The 23,424-nt window shown below is 41.5% G+C and overlaps 1 protein-coding gene across 1 annotated transcript in view; it reads left to right on the top strand.

The window, feature by feature from the left end:
- Positions 1 to 23,424, top strand: part of LOC126403931 (collagen alpha-1(XXV) chain) — a 192,656-nt gene that overhangs the window by 89,152 nt on the left and 80,080 nt on the right. The window contains exons 3-4 of the mRNA XM_050066775.1: positions 17,412 to 17,456; positions 21,272 to 21,279. Coding sequence (XP_049922732.1) covers positions 17,412 to 17,456; positions 21,272 to 21,279 — 53 coding nt within the window. The remainder of the gene's footprint in view (positions 1 to 17,411; positions 17,457 to 21,271; positions 21,280 to 23,424) is intronic.

The following is a 23,424-nucleotide window of genomic DNA, read 5'->3' on the forward strand; positions in this document are numbered from 1 at the left end:
GATTTGTGAAGAAAACGCTTTTTTTCTTGCATGCCACCACGGTGAACGAAACAACCAAAAAGTGAAAAGATTGTTGATGAATTTGGGTAAAAGGGGACCACGTGTAATGACAGAGTATACCAAAACATCTGTCCACACACTCACACAACTCGAATGCTCAGTACTTCCTAAACACTTCAGTTTTTGCTACAACCTTTAAACTACTTGAAACACATGCATACAAGAAGCACGCTTGGGCAAGCACGTGCATTTGAACTCTACTCATACACTCTACTGAGCAGAGTTCAAACATGCACTTGCCCAGGTGTGCTACTTGTGTGTTTTAAAAAGTGAGGTTTTAACAAAAATGCACGTTTAGGAAGTTCTTAGCGTATGACTGGATAAATGGGACTTGGATTATACTGCAGGAGCTGTGTTAGAGATTGTAGATGGATGTTGTGATATAGATTTGCTGTTGTTAAACATGGCCTCCTTTTACTTCAACTATCAACACTTTTCTCCTTTTTGGGATTTTCTGTCCATTATTGATGGTGGCACGATGGAGCAGTGGTTAGCATTGTTGCTGTTTTGTTTGTTGTCTCCCAGAAATAAATAGTCCTTGTTTAGTTCACATCAAGAACTTTAATTTGCGAACTGGGCTGATCATGCATCCTCATACATGTTGTTTTCCTGAGTTAATCCTGCTCTTCCTCCTACTACCATAACATTACTTTTCAGTCTGATAGGAACTGCCCCTGACACCTAGTGGCTAGGAGGTGTAATAACATCTAATCAACACAGTTGCTTCACAGCAAGAGGGTTCCTGGTTTGAACCCAGGGGTGGAGGGACCCTTCTGTGTGCCGAGTTTGCATGTTCTCTTTGTGTCAGCATGGGTTTTCCCTGCGTACTCCGGCTTCCTCCCACAGTCCAAAGACATGCAGGTTAGGTTAATTGGTGACTCCAAATTACCCTAAAGTGAGATTCTGAGCATGTGTAAGCCCTGTCATAGTCTGGCGACCTGTCTAGTGTCAGCTGGTATAGCCTCCAGCCCTCTTGTGACCCCCAACAGGATACGCAGTTACAAAAAATGAATGAAAGTTCATTGAGTGCATTTACATGGACAGTTTAATTCCCTTTTCATTCGGAATGAAAGTTCATTCCTATTAAAAGTGATCTTGTAAACACCTAATTCGGAATGAAAATGGCCAATGCGATTGAAAATTCATTACGATGTAAGGGGCTGGAATATTCCGTTTCTAATTCCGAATGAAATTTCTCGCACTTGTATACCCTCATTCCTCTTTAAGTTCATTCCGGTCTTTCTGCGCATGCTCATTTCCTTGCCCTTCTGGCGAGATGACGTATATAGCGCACGCGCGACCTGTTGCACTCACCGGTTTCCATTCACCACAGCATGGTCTCCTATCTCCCTTCTTCGACCTTCTACCTCTCTTCTCCTCCTCAACAGACGAAGCATTAGCAGAATAAGGTTGTTGTCGTACTGCTGCTTCAAGAATATAAGCAAAACAAGCCCGAAAAAGGCACTAAGAACGGCGTCGTCAAGCATCTTGTTATCCAGAGCGAGGACTACAGTGTTTTCTTCCGGTAAACGTAAACACGTAACATCCGCCCCGCCCCCTATCCAATCAGAAACCTTTCCTGCCCCAAACCTTGCGCGGACACGAATAAAGGCAATTAAACTGTTTCTCCCGTGTAAACCCTCAATCGGAATGAATATTTCCCCTGTAAACTACCTGGAAAAACTTTAATTCCGAATGATTTCATTCAGATTTATTTCATTCCAAATGAGAAGCCACCATGTAACCGTAGCCATTGTGAGTAATTAATACACAAATGATAATCTTGTGGGTGAAGTATTCCTTTAAACTCTTTTTTGACTCAATCAACACCAGGAATTACAATAAGGGGAAGGAATCATTGCAACACAAACATGAACATCATGGAATATTTTCTACAATAATATACAGCATGAATGGAAAACATATGAATTTACAGCGTTCAGGCATTACATGACACCAGTAAAATACCCTGAGATGAAGGAGATACATGAAGACAGAATATGATACCATATAAAAATACATGGTATTTGTTCTGCGTAATCCCAGAGAAGTACCAGATATAATGCAAATATTTGAAGATTTTGTTACTTTAGGTGCACCAATTGTGTCAGTGGGTAGTTATTCGGGTGGAGAGGACTGTATGCCAGTCTATTAAAATAGCTGAGGAGTGTAATAACATTTTTGACTTGAGCTCACTTGGCTTTCCTCCATTGACTTCATCTCGGTTGAGGAGCGGCAATGACTGTCCTTGAGCAGTTTGGGGGCCCTGTGGTCCATGTTATATAGCCCTGCGTCTCTAAATCCATCCGCACGCGCACCACAGACACATACGCACACTGCGCATACTGGCTCACACATCCCTGGCGGTAATGAGGTCAGCCAGCAGTCATGTCATCCGTTAGCAGCAGGTATAGGGTTACACATGATTTCAATGTGACATCCAATAGCCACAGAAGTCTTAAACACAGATAAAGTATTTCATTTGAACTCGAACAAGAGAGGGATCATTTGATGCTAACCATGCACTGTATGTCCCATTTGCCTTCTGGCATCCCGGTGGACAGTTTCTTCCAGCAACCAGAAATGCTCTTGCAACTATTTCAGCAACCCAAGCGCTCGAGAGCACACACAGAAGAAGGCACACACACAGGTCTATGTGATACTACGCATGTCGCCATCAGTATGCGTTGTACAATATTCGCCAAACACACCCTTGGTCAGCTTCGGAAGCATCTGCTGGCAGGAGGGAGACATTTTGCCACGTGTTCATGTGTCCTGACTTTCTGTAGTGTTCGTCTGGATGCCATCGAGTCACTTTTCAAGAGGATAAATCAGGATTCCACCAGCCTGAATGATCAAATTACACGAGTTTATCTTGTAGTGACTAAAGTACTAAATTTAGCCCACTAGGATTATATGCCTGCATCTGCATCTTAGTGTTTCAAGGTCTAATTAGGGATATTGATTGACCGGAGTACTCAGCTCAGAAGCTTAAATCAGTCACTGACTGTGGCTAATCAATGTTTGCTAGGTTAGGCTGAGGTTGCTTTCCCTTCTGTGTGAATATGCTGAGTGGATTAACAAACTCTTGGTCTTGGCCCTTTCTCGGTACTCAATATGTGTGCTTGCGCAAACCAGATCCCACAACTCACACCTATGTTGAGACCTTCAGTCCTTTAGCTAGCAGTGGCTGATGTTCCTGTTCCAGACTCTCTTGGAGCTCAGGTGGAGAATTACATAGTTCAATGCAAGGTGACCAGACTGCTGGCTGAAGATGGCTATATTTATCATGACAATTAAATTAAGTTAGTACGAGTATATTCCAAGATATAACTTGGTTAACACTCAAAAGAAACCATTAATTTCCACTGTGGATTACACTTCGGCCCGGCCAAGCCAAGCTGGGCTCATCGTCGTGTTTCCCTTTTTCATTTTCAAGACATGAAATTGTTGGATTGTTCTCAGATTTCTAGTTAAGATTAGAAAGTTACCCAAAAGTAACACTCCCTCGCATGCGAGCGTAGGTTACGTGACTGGGAATGTCCTCTGTCTACAGCGAAGCTTTCTGATAGAGCCGTCAGGATGGCCGCCTGCGCCAATTTAACTCACAGCATAAAGTGATGGGACTTGGCCAATCGATTGGCTTATTACTGACCTCCCCTCATCAGGGAGTGTGTTCTTCTTCCATCACAACCGCAGTCAGTACTGCGGGGAGGATAATTGCAGTGTGTAGCGCGCGGGGTGGGTCTCAAGTATCCCAGCACTCAGTCCGTTGCCAGAGGAAAACACATTGATCTCTGAAGGTGATGAAAAGGCTCTCTCAAAGGCCCTGCTTCCTCCTCAGGAGCGTTCCAGCCTTGACACTGAACCGGAGCAAAAGCGTAGATGATCCATGCGTGCCTGCCAGCCATAGTCATATTCATGTCATTTGTCTTCTACGAGCGAGTGTGTGTGTGTGTGTGTGCGCGTTTGACAAAGAACTAGAGAAGAGCTGCTTGTTCTGTAATGATTTTCAGTCCCTAAAACTGTGTGTTAAGAGTGTGCGAGCGAGTCTTAGTTTGGGTGTTAGGTGTAAAAGACCTCTGCAGGACTGTAACTGCTCAATCAATGCTGACTCTCAAGTGCAAAAACAGTTAAATTGTCTGCAATTAGTGCAACACTGGGCAAGTCTGTTTTACTGTGGTGGTGCGGGGAGAGAGAGATGCATTTTTAATACTAGTTTCAATCTGCCTGACGCAGTGTTAATGGAGCCTGCAGCGACAGACAAATTCCTCGCATCGTAATGGATTGACTCGTGGTTTAATGAACTGATAACTGGCATCTGGACAAACACAGCGCAGGACTCGAGCTGCGCACACACACACACAAACACACACACAGCCACGAAATTGCCATATTCATCAGGGATGGGTGGAGAAATGAATTCATTTCAAGTTGATAACATCCTCTGACCACTACTGTGTGTACACACACATAAATACGCTCACAGGAAGTATGCATCATTAACTTTTTTTTTTTTTTTTTTTTTTTTCTGTTTTAATCAGTTGCTGCTCTCTGCGTCGTAATGAATGCTGCTTCATGTAATTAGTTTCAGATTCCTGTTGGGTGATGTCTCGGGACTATCTGACATTAACAAGTGCCCTGTTGGTACTGTGAATTAGTTTCAACTTTAACATAATGATAACAACACTGGCACGGACTCTTGAGTATATCAGAACTCGGTGTACTCGTGATGTCTCGTAATTGAAAACTGCAGAACTGAGTTTCATTAGAGTTTGTGGAGCGGGCGTCACTGTTCATTACCCCTCATGACTGTTCGTTAGATGCAATTCAGCCCCTAATCAGTGAGATGTCTTGCTTTACGGCTGTTGTATAAATCAAACTGTAAATTTCCAGCTAACTAATCACACTGTCTTGAGCAGCAGTGTAAACATATGTCAGCCTACATATAACAATGCATTTAATACAGGTAAATACAGAGATGCTCTTAAAGAGAGTTGTGTAATATGCACAAAATGGAAAATCAGCTTTTGAACTGGGTTGCTGCAGTGTGCGTGTGCATGTGTGTGAAAATACTGTACAAGATATTATGTGGTGACAAAATAAGTGCACCACAAGAGTACAATGAGTTAATGTAAAAATCAGACACAATGGTCTCTTTGCTGGGCAGCGGATTAAATATAATTGGGAAGAATTATTTAGGAAATGGCTATAATCATCATATTTATTCAGGAAGTGGTTGCATTGGAGTTAAGTGCAGCTGGAAATAAGGATAATGAAGATATATGCCGCAGAATCAGGGAATAATGTGAGATATCCTTTAGAACGTTGTTTTTCTAGGTCAGGTTGGGATTCAAATGTGTGTCTTGGGAAAATTAAAATAGCCCCCGAATTCTTCTGCTGAATTTGGTGTTTATATTGCGCTGCCAAAACCCCTCTAAAGTCCGTTTTAACATACAGAAGTCTTGCTTTAACACTATAGGCTAGTAGCTTAGCTCCCTTTAAACAGGTTAACAAACCATTATACTGTTCAGTTTTATAATCCACAATTTATTTTTTGCTCGAAAGAAAAATAATTCAAACAGCATGGCTCCTATTTAAAGGCAGTTAAAGAACCACCGCCGTTAAGCAAGGTTGATAATAGGGTTGCTCTTTGAAATTGCTCGACATTACATGCTAACCATGCTGTAGTCTGCTCCTTGTATCAGATTGCTGGTATGTGGAAAGTTACCTATAATTTCCAGGACGTGAACTTCCAATGACACAGTGTGAAGCTGATTTTTTAAGTGAATTGCAAACATCCATATATCTCATGTTTGCATTTGGAAAAAGTTCCCACCAGCAGGCAAAGTTTGTGTTTCATGTGTCTGAACCTTCAGTTGACCTCTTTCGAAGTTGTGACAGCCATTAAGTAGTTTGTGTGCTTTTCTTATAGTAAATAAGCACATACAACCTAATAGGGTCAAGTGAACTATCTTTAGACCAGCAGTCAACAAGCCACGCTGATAACATTTGCTGGCACAGGACTGAAACACTTATACTTGAGAGGAAGCTCTTTGTTCTGCTTTCTATCTCCGCATCTCTCTTGAATTGAAAGGGTTTGAGGAAGTTAAGGGATTAGTAAAAGTAGCGAAGAAGGTCAGCTGGAGTACAACAAGTGCTTCCTTTCCGGAGCCAGTTCGGTGGGTCACAAGTTCAAGGGGACTTTCCTATTTCTCTCAACAATACCCATGACTAATGACCTCAAGAGGAGCTTGAATCCGATGGAGACACAGTCCAGATCTTCATCTCATCATCCTGTTATCTGTTGACTCTGTTAGACTTCCTCAGGTTTTCAATTGGGTGTTTGTGTCAGAGACACACAGATGCAGTTTAACTTTTGTAACCTCAAAGACCTCAGAGGTCAGTGGAGTAGCTCCATAAACTACACATGTACTAAATGAGGTAAACTGGGAGCACGCAGCTTTTTCAGTACGTACAGAGAATAATAAACTTCTGTAGTGATTTCTAATCAGGGGTTCTTGTACCCCAGGGGGTGCGTCTGCAGTTGCTTTGGGGTACGTGGAAAGATTGTGGAGCAGCTCAACTAATTTGAAAAGTTAAAAATGTATGATTGGAGTCAGCCGCAACACCTGAACACCATGTGTTGAGAGTGCATGAAAATTAGTCAGCAAGCGAGCAGAGAAGTTGAAATAATTGGTAAAATGGTGCTGTCGGACAATTAATTTTACAATTGTGATTAATCGCTGAATTTCAGTAGTTAATTGCGATTAATCACATTTTGAATCACATGTAAAATTCCATTATTTTGCATTTCAAAACAGTGTTGAAGTCCATATTAACAAGGTGAGGCAATTCTTACCAGAGTGTCTTGACTGGAAATCAAATGATTGCAAAGAAATGTGCCTTATGATCTTGACTTTTAGATTTATTTATTTTTCAAATCAGTGCTGCACTGCTACAACAGTGTGGTCTTGAATCCATGATGTAGAGGCAGGAGACAACAATAAAGTGCATAACAAAAAAAATAAAAAAATACTCCACAGCTCCACTAACAGTTGAAAACTGAGGAATGTGAGGTTAACAAAAGAAACAGTGAATCAGTCATCATTTTACCATGGTTTGCACCAAGCAAGCAACTAAAAAAACCCTCATTTGAGATCCACAGTAAGCCGTGTGAGGCAACCCTTAGACCTGAGTCTCCCACGACGTTAACTCGTCTGCAGTCAGTTGTTTCCCATTTAGCAAGCGCTGTAGTTAACGTCTTTGATTTAGTTTCATCCTCATGTCTGTGGCGATTCTCACACTCAGAAAAAAGTGCCTTGCTGACTTTGGCGATAAGCGGGCAAGTGGTAGTGCAAACTCAAAGTACTTCGGTGACATTTTATTTTAATTGGACACAAGGTGCATATCACTTTTGACTTGTCAACTGAGCCATCGGAGAGTTTTTTAGAGTGAAATGAGCCACTCAAAAGCGCAGCAGTGTCATTATTTTCCATCTCTGCTGCAGCAGGAAGCAGGAGGCCGCTGCGGTGGTTTGACTACAAGTAAGGCTGTGTCGAAGGGAAAAAATAATGCATTATGTTTAGACTTTAATTGCAACGCTGACAGCCCCAGTAAACAGTGATTGATACATGGTTCAAATAGTTAGATAGTGGTTAAACTTCATATAGTTATCTAAAAGTAATGGATGAACACTTCATATAGCCAAGTTCAGGGGTCAATACATTCTCACTCCGACCTCGTCACATATTGAAGTTTTGGTCATGGACTTTCCACGTCCCAATATGCCAGGTAAACTGGATGCGTTGGTTGTTGACGTTCTGGGACACCATGTCAAGTTCTGCCTGTTACATGCATTGTCTTCTTCCAAGATACACTTCTATTTTCACAGGAAATTAAAGCACCATGTCGGTTCAACATTGCGAATTGACGCTTTTTTTCTTTCAACAACAAATGCACATGGTTGGGTCTAGGCAACAAAAACACGTGGTTAGATTTAGAAAAAAAAGAACAGTGTTTGGCTTTAGAATGTTATGGGACATAAGAGAGCCACTCTCTCGGGTGAAAGTTGGTGTTTGTTTGACCTATCCACAACCAATCCCACCCGCTCCACTCGAACTTTCGCCGCCTAAACTGCCAGCAGGTACCTTTAGCAACTGGGCGCTAATCATGCCAACGTTAAACGACGCCACTGCCTAAGTCACTGCCCAAGCGCCGGATTCTGACAACTTCAGGGTGAGACAGCGCTCCAGGGGTCGGCAACCTTTACTATCAAAAGAGCCTTTTTTGAAAAAATGTCTGGAGCCCCAATACATATTTGTGCCTCATAGTGACGGCCAACTAAAATTAGCTTGTAAACATTCCTCATAGAGTGCCGAAGTCACGCCCCTTCCGGTGAAGCTCATAGGACCTTAGATCGGAAAAAATATGAATGGCAGTGAATGAGGAGAGAAATATTATCTTTTGTTCCCGTTTGAGTTGCGACATGAAATCCAAATATGTTGTTAATGAATTTAAAACATAAATTTTAAGGTCAAGAAAGTCATACTTTGTGGTAAAACTGTTGAGATATAAGCTTTTGAAAAAAACGTAATTAGAAAAACTACACAGGAGGCGGTCGCGTATGTGACGTCATAGCTTTCGCTCGCTTCCTGCAGCTTGGAGTGACTGCAACCTGGCACAAAACACACAGACATCTTCAATCATAAATCGATTAATCATAAAACAGTGGAATTTCAGCGGGGAGGCCAAGCTGCAGGAAGCGAGCGAAAGCTATGACGTCACATACGCGACCTCCTCCTGTCTACTCTTGAGTCTTTCTAATTAAAAAGCTTATATGTCAACAGGTTTACCACAAAGTATGACTTTCTTGACCTTAAAATTTATGTTTTAAATTAATTAACGACATATTTGGATTTCATGTCACAACTCAAACGGGAACAAAAGATAATATTGTTCTCCCCATTCACTGCCATTCATATTTTTTCCGATCTAAGGTCCTATGAGCTTCACCGGAAGGGGCGTGACTTCGGCACTCTATAGGTCAAAAGTAGCATTATTAATATGTTTTACAACAAAATGGCTACTCTGCAGTGAGCTAATCATGATTATTTGGTACTTAAACTTTGCAGCATTGGTGGTGAAAGCAAACAAATCTGCCCACTCACTATGATATTCTCTATTTTCCTCTGAGATGGTTTCTTTTTTGGATTTTGGATAAATAACTAGCCTCACTAAGGAGACTCAAGACTAGCCATCACTATTAAGATTTGGCAAATTTTAGAAAAGGCGCTAGGCTGTAGACGTATGACACACAGAGTTGATGAGATGTTAAAACATCTTTTTTATCCAGTCTATGGGCTACACATTTATACAATTGGAAAATGTAAGAATCAATCTATTGCTACAACAATGATAAATAAAAATTAAGATGTTAAAAAATAACTGTTGTTCATTTCCATATAATTTTTTTGTCAAAGCCACAATGAGCCTCTGGAGAAGGGCTAAAGAGCCACATGTGGCTACCTACACCTGGCCTAGATAGATAAAAATAATGGAAAAACACTGTATAGTTTGATAAAAATAATAATAATCACTTCATTTAATTATCTAAAAGTAATGCATAAACAGTTAAAGTAGTTAGCTAAAAGTAGGGGATAAACGGCTACAATTATCTTGACTAAAATCACACACTTGACATTTTATGAGGAGTATATTTTTTCTGTTCAATTCAAACGTGCACATTTTCCAGAGTCATTGTGCTGGCGAGCCTCTCTGTGTTAGCTGTTAGCTTTTGAAATTCATATTTTGACAACAATACACATCCCCTCAAAGATGACGAGAGCAGTGACATTTACGGATGAGGCTGATTGTAAAATTGTGGTCCAATTTCCATTTTTTCCCCTTGGACAGTGGACCCAGTGTTCCATGAATTAGCATTTTATGTATTGATTTATTCATTGTCATGCAGAGTAATAAGGATCTTGGATCGGAATTGTTGTCCTCTTTGCCAGACGTCTCCACAAAAATGTACTTGTAAAGTAACAAATGATTGTACGGTAGAAAGCCAGCTTTCGTGCAGCTTTAGTTCCGTTGACCTGGATACCCAAGTGTTGCCAGGTTTAATAAACTCATCCATCCATGTTGTGGGATTAAATGGACTATATTAAAGTCTGTTTCAACTAAATCTTCCTAAATCCTTGGATTGCTTGCAAAGACATTGATCATCAGATTTTTGTAAGAAATATTCTGAACATTTCAGTCAAGCAGAGCTCCAAGTTCTGCGCCTAGTTGGGGGCCACCTTGAGATGGCCCAAAATACTATATCCTTTAATTATGGTATAGACCGACAGTGATGAAATTAAAGAGAGACATATGAAGAATGTTTGACATGGCTTTTAAAAGACATTCTTCTGTTCGCCAGCACAACAGTGAAGCAGACATTACTGTTACACCACTATGGAAACTGACAATCATGACAAAACCATTGTCATACATTTCAACTGGGAATTGAAAGCTGCTGTTTATACAACTTGCACACAAAAGAAAATTGCTCAGTTAGGCTTTCTCCAAAATGGCTTCAGAGCATTTTAAAAACCAAATCATTCAAAGACATCAGGCGTCAAATTTACGCCAGCAGAGCAATTTCATGACAGTTTCTGAAAACATTGGCACTGAAAGTATTGTACGGCTGTGACATTTCTCCCAAACACTCAGGCAGGACATTGTATTTCTATGACTCATATATAAACAGTAAGGTCAGCATGTGGCGCTTTCGGTGTCCATGAAATAGGTTGGTTGTTTACAATTTAGCATGGCAGTGAGGGAAAATAGTTTCAAGATTAGCCGTGGAAAATGTGTGGTGAATCAAACATGAAATCCTTCTGTGATTGGCACTAAGTTAATCTCAATAAGCAGGTGTTTGTTGCATGACCACTAGAAATTCAGCCTCTTATGTTCTAAGTGAGATTCAGTGAAGCACACACTGCAACAGGGTGTACCTGTAACATACAAAAGTAACCTATTCAAAGTATCAATCACCAGAAGACGTACATTTTGTCTGTTTGTCCTGATTATCCGAAGTAATTTGCACAAACCAAACAAAGCAAGCATTTTGCGCTACCCCTAATGCAGTGGTTCCCAATTGGTCCAGCCACAGGGTCCAGATTTCTCCTCAGTCATTACTTTAAGGTCCACACAGTTTCATACGCTCATCGTCATATTTGCGTTTGGCTATGTCATTGAGCTAGTTCAGCATCTCTGTCAAGTAGCTGTCCGTTAGTAACTCACTCTACAGTAGGAAACAGTACTTCAAAATAAAAGCTCTGTGCCAGAAATTCACTTTAAATGTTTGTGAGTCCATTCAGAATGTACCCGTGACCCAATTTTGGACTCCACCAGTTGGGAACCACTGCCCTAAAATATGTTACCTTGACTATACTGACTTGTATCGGTGCAAAGACTGTTACTAGAGAGGTGTTTTCTCATTCCGCTACTGAAGGGGGCGATGTCTGTGCACTTCCTTAAAATCTGACATTCAAATGCACGCTGTACAAATTACTGGGAACTGCCCATTGGTCCAACATCCCATTGTTCCGACCATATTAAACCCATTGTTCCGAAGTCCGTTCCGAAATCATCATGATGCCCTGTGGTTAAGGTCTGGTTAGGTTTAGGCACAAAAACCACTTGGTTAGGGTCAGGAAAAGATCATGGTCACTAATACAAAAGCCAATCGTTGCAAACCTAAAACCTGTAGAGAGGGCAGAGTTAGCATTAGCATAGCTAAAGTTTCGACAACAAACATCGAAGAATGTGGAGGTTTTGGATGTAAAACGAACCCTCTTTCCACTGTCTGTCACCAAAAACCCCATTGTATGTTTGACAACCATTAATGCTACATCAGTCACTACCAACTAACAAGCTAGCAAACAACATACACAAATAAAATCTGCTACCTACACTTGCCGTTCTGCAGAAAGCAAAACCTAACATGAGTAATGGTGGTGGGCGAGACGGAGGCCAGATCCAGAATTTTGTCACTGAGAAAGAAAAGTAAATATGCTTCCAACCCCTTTCCGATTTTTTACTTTTAATGTGGGAAAAACATGTTAAACAAAATATTAATCATAGCAAAGTACATGGAGGGGAACTTTAAGTTTCACTTTTCAACTGATGACATTTTAACATGGGACAATGCAAACTATATCTCATTTGCAGAAAGCATATGAATTTATTCACTTCACCCAGAAAGTGGCAGTAGGGTTTGCTGAGGAGTCTAAAGCCAATTCTCTTCAAACCTGATTTACTTTGGAGGTTGGAGCTGGTACCCAGTTTGCTATTTTTGGCTTAACGTTTTATTCTGAGGAATAGCCGTATTACTGTGTGAGAGAAACATTGAGAGGTCTGATTATGTATATCAAGCTCTGAAACAATGCTGGTATTGTAAATGAGTCAGTCCAGGGCTGGTTCACTTGAGACTGATTGATTCGGAGGAAAAAGAGAAATAGAGCGGAGGTGCAGCTCTGTTAGCTGTTCAGGGCCAATCAATATTTTATGGATGATGGGTAGCGGTAAAATGCAATCTTGTCTCAAATGCATGAAGTATAAACAAGAAGTTTATTATATCAAGCAATGCATAACTTTGAAATACTGTCGTAATGAACAACGTGAGTAATATGTACTCAAAAACAATACAGCCATGGCTTAAAAGCAGCATGTTTCACAATACTGCCAATTACACGGAATTCTTATCTGCCAACTAGCATTAAAATGACTACTTGTATCAGTATTCTGGACAAAAAAATTCTGTGGGATTGAAAGAAATCTCATGTTGTTTTACTGTTCAGGAAAAAGCAGAAAATGAATAAATTTTGAGGTTGAAAGCATCGTGCTGATGGTTCCATGCTGCTGTCAAAGGTAACCTGGTGCAGTCCACATCACAGTCTGTTACCATCATATCAACAGATACAGTCAGGATGTTTGAGAAGTTATATGGTTAATTTCAGCAGTGTGGCACCTTATGTAATGACAAAAAAACCACTGTTTTCACATGAATGACCTCAACAAGTGATGTGCAGTATGACAGCCTTGTGGGTCAATATTCCAATTTGCAGTGTGATGTGTTTGACAGTATCCAACAGTGTATATGTAAATTTAATTAATAACTTTTGCTGTTGCCATTGACATTCACTGCTTTCTAACCTTGCATCCAAGTCACTGCGTAGGCTACTTGAAACTCTCATACCAACATGAAAGGTTTTAACAGTGTATTTTTAGCATCTGGTGCCATTTGGTGTCAGACTGTTACGATGTGTTCACACAGGCACTCTCTTTAATTTATTGTCTCTTAAATGTAATTATTACACATATCAGACTTGTATTTTTTATAGTTAAATTTGAGTTACAATGCATTTGTGTTTAAGACTAAGAGTCCACAGCTGTGCTAGCAGCTAATGAGGCTGTCTTTGAGTTGAATGCTAACATTAACATGCTAACATGCAGATGTATAGCTGGTTATAATATTCCCCATGTTCACCATCTTAGTTTAGAGTGTTAGCATGCTAACATTGGCTAATTAGCATTAAACACAGATGAGATGACACATTCACATGAGCCTGCTGGGAATGGGAACTGCCCATTGGTTCGACAGCCCATTGGTTCGACATCCCATTGTTCCGACCATATTAAACTCATTGTTCCGAAGTCCGTTCCGAAATCATCATGATGCCCTGTGGTTAAGGTCTGGTTAGGTTTAGGCACAAAAACCACTTGGTTAGGGTCAGGAAAAGATCATGGTGTGGGTTAAAATGAAAAAGAAAGTGACAAACACATAAGCCGTGAGCCTGCTCCGCCTCAAGCCGGTCGCGGCGCACCATACGCCCGCCGCGAGCCGTTCAGCACCGCGGACAGTCGGACTAATGGGATGTCGAACCAATGGGCTGTCGAACCAATGACATGGACCCCTGGGAATTAAGGTTGGGTACCATTTACATTTGAACCAATACTGGTACTGGTGCCAATATCTTCAATTCGGTCCTGGTACCCAGCGATACCTTTTTCGGTACTTAACTGTTTCTGTAGGCTAATAACAAAAACGTAATCGTCAATCAAAAACAGCGGTGATACTGGGCTATTTCTAAGATGAAATATAAAAGGAAACAGACCAGATGGGCCAAAACTATCTCTGCTCTCGAAGCTGTTGGAGCTCCGTGGCCAGCTTCCCTGCTTTGAGGCACTTTACAGCGCTTCTGCTTCCTTGCCAAACCCGGTGGCTCTGCGGAGCTCTGTTGTCTGCGAGGCAATGTGCCTGAACCCAGCATTCTCACCCAAGTGTGCTCTTAGGTCCAACATTTGGCACCAATTGATTTAACATGCATTGGTACTTCATACATCAACATAAGTCGGTAAAAGTACAGCGTTTGGTACCCAGTCCTAATAGGATTGTCACTACATTTGAGGGTATTTTCAAAGTTGTGGATCAAGTAGCAGTAGTTGAGCATTAAGGGATCACCAAAGTTGTTACAATACAGTGAGGGGGACATGACTGTCCGTACCAAATTTCAAGGCAATCCATCCACTCTCACTCAAAACCACAAATGTAAATATTGGGATGGCAGTGAAGGAACAGTGTGGAGATCACTCAAGTCAATTGGATTCATCCTCTGGAGACCATACATGCCTGTACAAAATTCCATGACAATCCATCCAATATTTGTAGAGATATTTCAATCTGGACCAAAGTTGCCACCCATAGCGCCACTGCGGCTAAAGCTGAAGCCACACAGCACTTACACTGATGCCTTTTCTCTCTGTTTCTGCATTGTAAAGTGGTTTTCTGCTGCTTACTCTCGAAAATACAACAGCCACCAAATAACACAATGTGAAAACACAATACACAACACCACAGGGGCCATTTTCATTTGTCTGACCCAAAACGTTGTCCGACCAAACATTTGAATGAACATCAAGTTCATTTTGATTTATTCCACTTTCAGACCCAAAAGCTGTTGAAAAGGTTGAAAAGGTTTCAACAGATTGTTCATAGTTGCTGACCCTCATCATGGAATTCTTTGCCACATTTTTTCTGAAACCACTGTTCCATGACAGTACTTGGGATGCTGTGAGAAACGAGCAGGCCAAATACAATGTTTTTGAGCAAGAGTGATGTTTCGCCTTGACAGGCAGCTTAAGATCTCTCAGCACTTCGAGACCCAGTTTGAGTCCGGTTCATTTTATTTATGACCAGGGGCCTCACAATACTCGATTTCTCTTTTTTTGATCTTAATTGATTAAAAAAAATTTGAAAACTCACTCTGACTGGTCCTGATAGACTTTAAGTTATTCTTTCACTTGTGTTTCATAAACTGAAACGTTATAGCGTTTTTATTGGCGTACTTTCTGCAAAGTTACTGGTACAGTTGGTTTGAATGGGACTCTCTCCTTACAGTCTATGATCAGAATAATAATATTGTGTTGAATATTGTGAATCATGATGATATCTGAAAATAATGTTGGGTATTTTGTCTGGACCGCCAACTCCCATGTGGGGAGTGTTTTCTCAGCAGCTGTCAAAAATATACCACCGAAATCAGGAGGATGTCGTATCGTCACACAGAATATTCCTCCCAGAGGTGTCGAGTGTCATTTCAAAGTGAGCAACACTGAAGTGACTGCCAAGTGCAGTAAACCTCCTTCTGTTTCTTCTAAAGTCTTAAAAAACAAACCTATGGAGAAACCAGGGTTGATGTGAACCATAGTAAAGTGAGAGTCAAACTCCACCTGTGGTTACATACTTTAAACTGTGCCTGGACCCTTCACTGGCAGCGTCTGACATTATCCTGGAAACAGTCCAAAAGGAGCAGAGTTGGAGCCAAACAGTGGGATCAAATTGAGGGCTAAGCATCATGCAAAGAGTTGTGCAACATAATCCTGCGTTTTGCACCCCAGTAACACATCTGGAGTGTCCTAAATCAGCCAAACACTGCGTAAAAGTCATTGTTCTTATTTATTTGACTCTTTATTTGTTACTTTTATTCTCTTCCTTGTAGGGAGATGTATTCACAGAGGTAGCAGAGGGCAAAAACAGACAGGAAAGTTTATTTAATGACGTGCTGAAACATACAGAGAGGTTTTTGCACAGGCTCGGGGTTGAAGGTTCGATCAGTTTATTTAGATTATAATTAGCATGGGTGTATCTTTAGTTGTGTTTTATAACTGCTGTTAAAAGCCCGCTGTCACAAAGTCATCCCATGGAGCAACTTTTGGCACTCAGGCAATTATTGGCGAGTTTTGCAGCCTGTTCAAAAACTTTCACCAACCCCAGTACATTACTGTAATTATCTTCAACCTCTAACATAACGAAAAAATGCGATTCTTTAGTGGTACCGGGGTCTACGGAGTCTTCCAAACAATTTGCATAATAACTCTTCACAGTATCGTTGCTGCCTGAAATTGTATCTAGGATATTTTCTGTGATGCAGAACCAGACAGGGAAGATTGTTCCTCTTGGTTATATTAACTTCCAATCTTTTTTGATCCTGACAGCTCCTTTCATGTTGAGTGGAAAGAGCAGTTTTCCTTCCGAGATATTACCCATTGCATTGCAAGTTGACAAGTCCTCCTCAAAAGGAGCGGAGAGTCCTCATGTACTTGTGTGTAATCGTAAGAGTTCTAATTTCCAGCTCGTCCAAAAGTCATAGCTTCACCCTTTGGCTAAATTGTGAATGCACATACTTTTTTGGGCGGAGAGCAAACAAAATGCCAATGTCTGAGAATTTGTTTCCAGCTGCCAACCTCAGGAAAAGACTGCATGTATTGCTGAGAGGAAGAGGTCATTTTAGGAGAGATGCTCCCAGTTTCCAAACGGGAGAGCTACCTGCGCACAATACGACCCAGTCAAGTCTTCAACATGTAAAACCTGGCAAAGCGTGTAATTGTTTCACTCCTCCAGCTGAGCTTCAGCAGATTGATAGTGTTGACAGGAAAATGGCAAACAGGAAAACACTGTCTAGATAAACAAATTAAAAACCAGGGCATCCGTGCTGAAAGGAAAAACTGGAAAAAAAAAAAGGAAAGAGAAACGGGGATGGCAGCATGAAACACAGTGTTGTACCAACACGGTGTGTGTTTCCTTTTCCCACCTCAGGTTATGTATAAATAGAGCCTAAATACTTAATGAACCTTGAGATTTTGAGGTGTTTAAAGTCCAAAGGCAATATTTTTCAGTGGCTCGTCCTCATCCTGCTGTCGGGTGGTTAGACTGTGAGAATACTCGAAGAATATGAAACTTATACAAACAAAAAGACAATCAAATTACTGTCTAAAATGTATTATATTCTTCTCTGCAGGACCTCCGGGAAAGCGCGGAAGAAGAGGCCGCAATGGAGAACCTGGTATGTACATTTGTGTGTGTGTGTGTGTGTGTGTGTGTGTGTGTGTGTGTGTGTTTGTGGCCGGCCAAAGATCACTGAAGTCTCAATCCAGAAACATTCAAGGAATAATTCAGCAGGACATCAGCAAATCATACTGCAGTTACAATCATGTAAAAGTACACTGTATATCTTTGGAGGCCAAAATAGGTTATAGATGTGTAATTTGTGGCCTGGTGGTTTCGGTGTTCGCTTGGATTGTTTCAGCTTCTGTCGCTATAGAAACACTAGATTTTCACAGTGAAACTGGGAGACAGTGAGAAAAGCAAAGTGATGCCCAAACTCGCTGAAGCTGATGACGTCCGCGTCTGAGTTTTTGGACACTCGAACCCTCCTGCGCTGATCCTAGACATGATGCACTTAAGGTCAGCATATATAATAGCTGTTTGCCTCCACAAATACAGCAACAAGTTGTCGTAATGCGTTAAGGATCTCCAATCTCCCCTCCCTCCTTCCACCCACACACTCTCTCCTGAGCTGACTCAACAAACTTGGCGCAGCCGAGGCCTCGAGTATCTCGGAGAAGGACATGTTGTGCAGCGACACTCCCACAGACGTGTCGCCGCAAATTGAATTCACAGCGAGAACATGTACTTGGCAAAGGAGCTGCACCCACACTCCGTTCACCTGATAGTGAGAGTGATAATGGGCTCTGGAGTGTGGCAGCGTTCCTGCGACGAGAGCGCAGTGCAGCCAAAGCTCTGGAACAAAAGTACTGCCCTTGTAAAAAGAAATTAGAGAGACAGGGCAAAGCAAGGTCCCAATTTTAAGTGAGGTAGAGTAATAAGGGAGCGGTTTGGTTTCACAGCCTGAGAAACAAACACTGTGTCTGTGAGGGGAGAAAAACACTGCCGGTTTTACCACCAAATCCAGCCGCTACTTTTTAAAGTCACAGGAATCAAATCTAATCAGATGTTATTTGAGTATCAAAGACTCCTTCACTTTCTTTATTTCTTTTGATTTTTGTCAAATTAATCTCAAATCTGTTGTGGCCATATTCGGCATTCTGAGATGTGGATCTGTGTGGTGGGGCTCCTTCCTTTTTTTTCTGATTTACATAATACTAAAGGAAAAAAAGATTGAAACCCAATGACAGATAGACAACAGCTGAATGTTCTGGTTGGCTGCAGATCTGAAACACCGCCAGCCTTTGTTTATACAGCGCTTAACTTTCCAATAAACATCCACCGTGCCAGCGTATTTCAAATGGCACCATTGTGCAAAGACAGGTTTTTTTTTTTTTCTTTCTTTCTCTGGTCAGCCAGAGCAAATACGGAGAATGTGAATGGCTTCCTCTTGACAAATCAATTGGAAACAAGCAAGCAATCATAACCCACTCACAATGTCTGGACTGGAGAGGCACAGCGCTCTATTAAGGGGAGACAATAGGGAACAATTGGGATGACGGGCTTTACAATTCTCTATACAGCAATAGCCCAAATTACAGGACTAAACAAGGCTGAAGTGTGTCATCAAATCAGACAGGCCTGACCACCTGAGAGAGCCTCACCTGCCAGAGAGACCGCTTTATTAATGTCATGAACTATGACGAGAAGCAGTGTTTAGTGCATGCTCACTGGTTATGTGCAGCATTCAAAGTATTTAAATGGCTTTATAAAAGCAATGCTCTTGAATTCCTGTAATGTTGGCACCCTTATACGCTGTAACAGTGATTCTTCATATTAGCATGCAATTATAGCTCAGTTATTTCTGCTACATTTAGTGTTTGAATATGTTGGCAAGCTTGAAAAACAATATTCCGTGTGAAACTCACACAAGCATTCAAAACAAATAAATACGACGGCGCCGTGCTGCATTATGGGAGCCCAGTGTCAAACTCTGTGTACCCGTTCCACGGAGAGAGAGGAAAAAATATTTAGGAGTCATTATTTATACGACTGAAAAATTCAGTTCTTGACGGGCACCGGCGTGCTGCATTCTGCACTGTAAGCCTTCTGCAAATCCAATTTCCCTCTTTTTAAGTTCTCAACACTGGTGGATGTTGAAGGAAGGCATATTTAATTCATGATTCGCTTTAACCAAAAGTAAGTAAGCCGCAGCGAGTTTCCCACAAATTCATGGTGAGGTGTTTTGCAGTTTACTCATCTACAAAGGCAAAGGGAAGCTTTTGCCCAGACTTGGCTGCAGCTGACAGAGAGAACAAATAGGAAAAAGACACGGTGATGTTTACCTATGCATTAAATATGAATGGGATACTTCATTAGGATCTCTTGTTTGTGTACCGGTAACATATGGAAAGGAAAAGTGTGGCATGACAGTTTAGGATGAAGAAGTTTTTGTAGCAGTGAAAGCCACACTCTCAAACTGTTCTAGCAGGTGGTCAAAGCTGGAAAGTGTTAGAAGTTTCCTGCCATATTTTCCTTATGTGGATAATCAGCACTTTTCACTGATGAACACAAAAGGAGGAATTGATGCTCGATTTAAGGAGAAGAAGAAGAAGAAGACATACTTTATTAATCCCCAGGGGAAACCTCCCAGTGGTGCATCGGTGTCAAGTATGAGGAGAAGCAGCTCTTTCTTTGCAACAAAAGCCTCTCTCTTCTTAGAAAGACTGACTCTGAAAGCCCCACTGCGGCTTCTCTCTTACCTTTATGTCATATTAGAGCATAACAACAACTTTACCATGGTGTGAGCAGCCATACAGCTAATACAGCATCTGTCTTGTGAGTTCAGTAACCTTTACATTAAGTGGCGACTGGTTGGCAAAAGCCAGAGGACGACAAACTGTGGAGGTAATGACTGGAGGTGCCAGTGTGAGAACAGAAAGTGAAACTCCAAATGAGCTCTCCAGGTGGATTAGTTAACATTATGTCACACACTATTTAATTTAACATGGATTATATTTCAGCAAATAATGTTTTTGCTTTAACTAAGGCCATTAAATTTAAGAACTTGAAGGCTTGTACCTTTGAGGTGGCCTTCGTGCGCTTTGCAGCATACAGTATGGCCCATTTTTATCGCATAATTTCTTTGATTTCCTGTAATTGCTCGCTGAAAACGCCGCACCGAGGCCATTCCACACAGTGGGACATGTCAGAAAACACACAGCGGAGCAGGTTTATTAAAAACTAAGTGGTCTACTGTAACTCAACGATCCATAAAAACAACACTACAGAAGTGCAGCCCAGCGCGCCTCAAACACACGGCTCCTTAAATGCTCCAGCTGCTGGAATGATTTGCACTTTCCCCTGGTCATGAAGAAGAACAGTTCAAGGACACAGGACTTGTAAAGAACAAATAATCCAATTTTTTTAGGCTTAAAGCAGCTGGGTACTTTTTAATAAGAACCTAAAGACCTTAAATGATTTGCAGGGCCCTGAAGTGCGTTGGCACAGTCCTTTGAGCAGCAGTAATTGGGGAAAAGACCAGTGTCACCTCACAAAAACGTGGGAGTTTTTTTTTTTTTTAACAAGCCTGCAACCTCTTGTAGTAGTGAAATTAGAGCAACTTACAGTAAAATGTGATCACCAGGCCATTGTTGGCCAAATGCATGGAAACTACATAGAAATTTCTTGTCACATTGCTATTGTTCCGTATCATACTGAAGGTAGAAATGCAGGCTGGATTTAGAGTAACACATCATGGAAGAGATGCATCTTTATGACACGTTCCTCTCCAATAAAAGAATTCTCAGCAAGAGCCTGATTTTCCCTCTTACTTATTTTGGATATGTGGTTTTTGTGGAACATGGATGATCTGACTCTGTTTGTTCGCTGATTGGAAACACACTAAGATCTTTCTTTTCTTTTCTCTTTCAGGACCTCCTGTAAGTATGCCCGCCTCACATCTTCTCCAACTGTGATAGCCATGTGAAGGTAAAACCTCAAGAACAGTTTAGAGAAATATTACCATAAAACCTTAGTGTCACATTTTGGGGGAATACACATATTTGCTCTCTTGCTAGAAGTTAGATCAGAAGATTGATACCATTCTCATTGCTGTATGCTGAATATGCAGCTACAGTCAGCAGCTGGTTTGCTTAGCTTTGCATTAAGACTGGAAACAAAGGTAGGCCTAATAATATACCGCTACCAGGACCTCTAAAGTCTTGTTATCACAATGAGGATGCCAGGTAACCAGTAGAGACCCCGGGAAGTCACTGCAATCTGGCCCCATGACACCACAAATTGTCATTTAAATAGATTTTTGTACTGATTAAACAAATAAGGAGGTATTACAGGGTTTGCCCTGGGTTTTTTCGAGACCAAGGTGGCAAAGGCCTGTGGCGGGGGGCATCTTGACAGCTGTACTTTTAGATACGGTCCCCCCCTCTATTAAATATGAAAGGAGGCCCCCACATGCTTGAGCTTTACACTGCTGACTTGTATAATCAGAACAGACATGTCCTGTGATTTTTCAGCCTTCTATGATTATATTTACCCTTTACAGCAGGCACATCCTGACAGCTGAGAATATTACTGTCAGGTACTGTCCCCCCTCTATTAAATATGAAAGGAGGCTGAAAATCACGACATGTCTGTTCTGATGACACAAGTCAGCGGTCCTGAAATGTGTGTTTCTCTTCTATAATACACATTCTACATCTCGGAGGCAATGTCTTTCCACATATGGGCTTCCTTCGCCTTTCAAACGGGGCAGAGCTCTGTGGGAAACAGTAGGAGAGACACAGCCCGAGGGGGGACCGGGATCTGACACAACACTGGAGGGAGAAGCAGGTCCGTGGAGCTGTGTGCCAGACTGAAAAACAAGCGCGTTGCACCGAATGCGTGCTGCTATGGCGTCGCTTTGGGTTGTGAGCGCGCATGATACACGTCTACATTGAAAGTAATGGGTTTGTGCGTGCAAAAGACGCTACTTCTGAGCGGAAATCACCCAGGCGGCCCTGCACTAAATGGGTCAACGCAGTCACCAGAAAAAATGTCAGCATTGCACATTTCAGCAAACGTCACATTTGCACGTTATATGTAGCAGAGAAGTTGAAATTTTACATTTCAACAACACTATGTTTTAATGTGTGGTCATGTTTAGGCACAAATTGCTTGGTTATGGTTAGGAAAAGATCATGTTTTGGCTTAAAATACCCAATTTTGGGGGCACAATCCCAGCAGAAAAAGCAGCGATGCCTCAGTGAAAAACAGTTTGTGCCATTTCCCCTGCTGCAAAAACATGGATGGGTCGCTCCTAAATACCCAAGTTTGGAGCCTGAAAAACAGATAGAAACACAGCAATGACTTGCTAAAACACAACTGTTTTTTTTTTATTTGTTGGTGTTGAATGGTGGGCTGCAGCTTGGAAAAGCGTCTCGCCAAGATGTCACACCATCGACCTTCCCCTCCACCTCCCAGTGACAATGGCAGCTCATTTGCTATGTTACTGAAATGTGCAAATGTAATGTATTTGTGGTTTTCAGAAACATGTAATGCCAACACTTTCTTCTGGTGACTGTGCTGAGTGGATCTCACCTCTCAGCTTTGGACAGAGCCAGGCTGGCTGTCTCCCCTTGTTTTCCAGTCTTTATGCAAAGCTAAGTTAAGCTGCTTCTTCAGTCCACAGACATGGGAGCAAGCATACCTCCCGAAATGTCAAAGTATTCCTTTAATTATGATGCAAAAAAGCTGTAAAGCCAACCCCCCCAATAAAAGAGTATAAAACAGTTTTTACAGTTGATGTAAAAGACATCTGATTATGACAAATACGCTACTAGAAATCTCTGTTGTACCACACAGTCTGACTCTATTATTAAAATAATCTCTGCATCCCTGCCTCCACCTAATAGAGACCCTTGTCCCTGTCATTTGGACAGTCTGGTTTGTAATATCCTAACTACCAGCCTCCATCCCTGGCAGCTCCCTGCAGCCGGACAGATTATCTCACCTCATTACACTGCTGGGTGATCACAGATTCGCTCCTCTTAACAGATGGAAAACTTCAGAGTTTCCCCCAAAGATGA

Source organism: Epinephelus moara, chromosome 17 (assembly GCF_006386435.1).
Source record: "Epinephelus moara isolate mb chromosome 17, YSFRI_EMoa_1.0, whole genome shotgun sequence".
In the NCBI taxonomy this organism is placed as follows: domain Eukaryota; kingdom Metazoa; phylum Chordata; class Actinopteri; order Perciformes; family Serranidae; genus Epinephelus; species Epinephelus moara.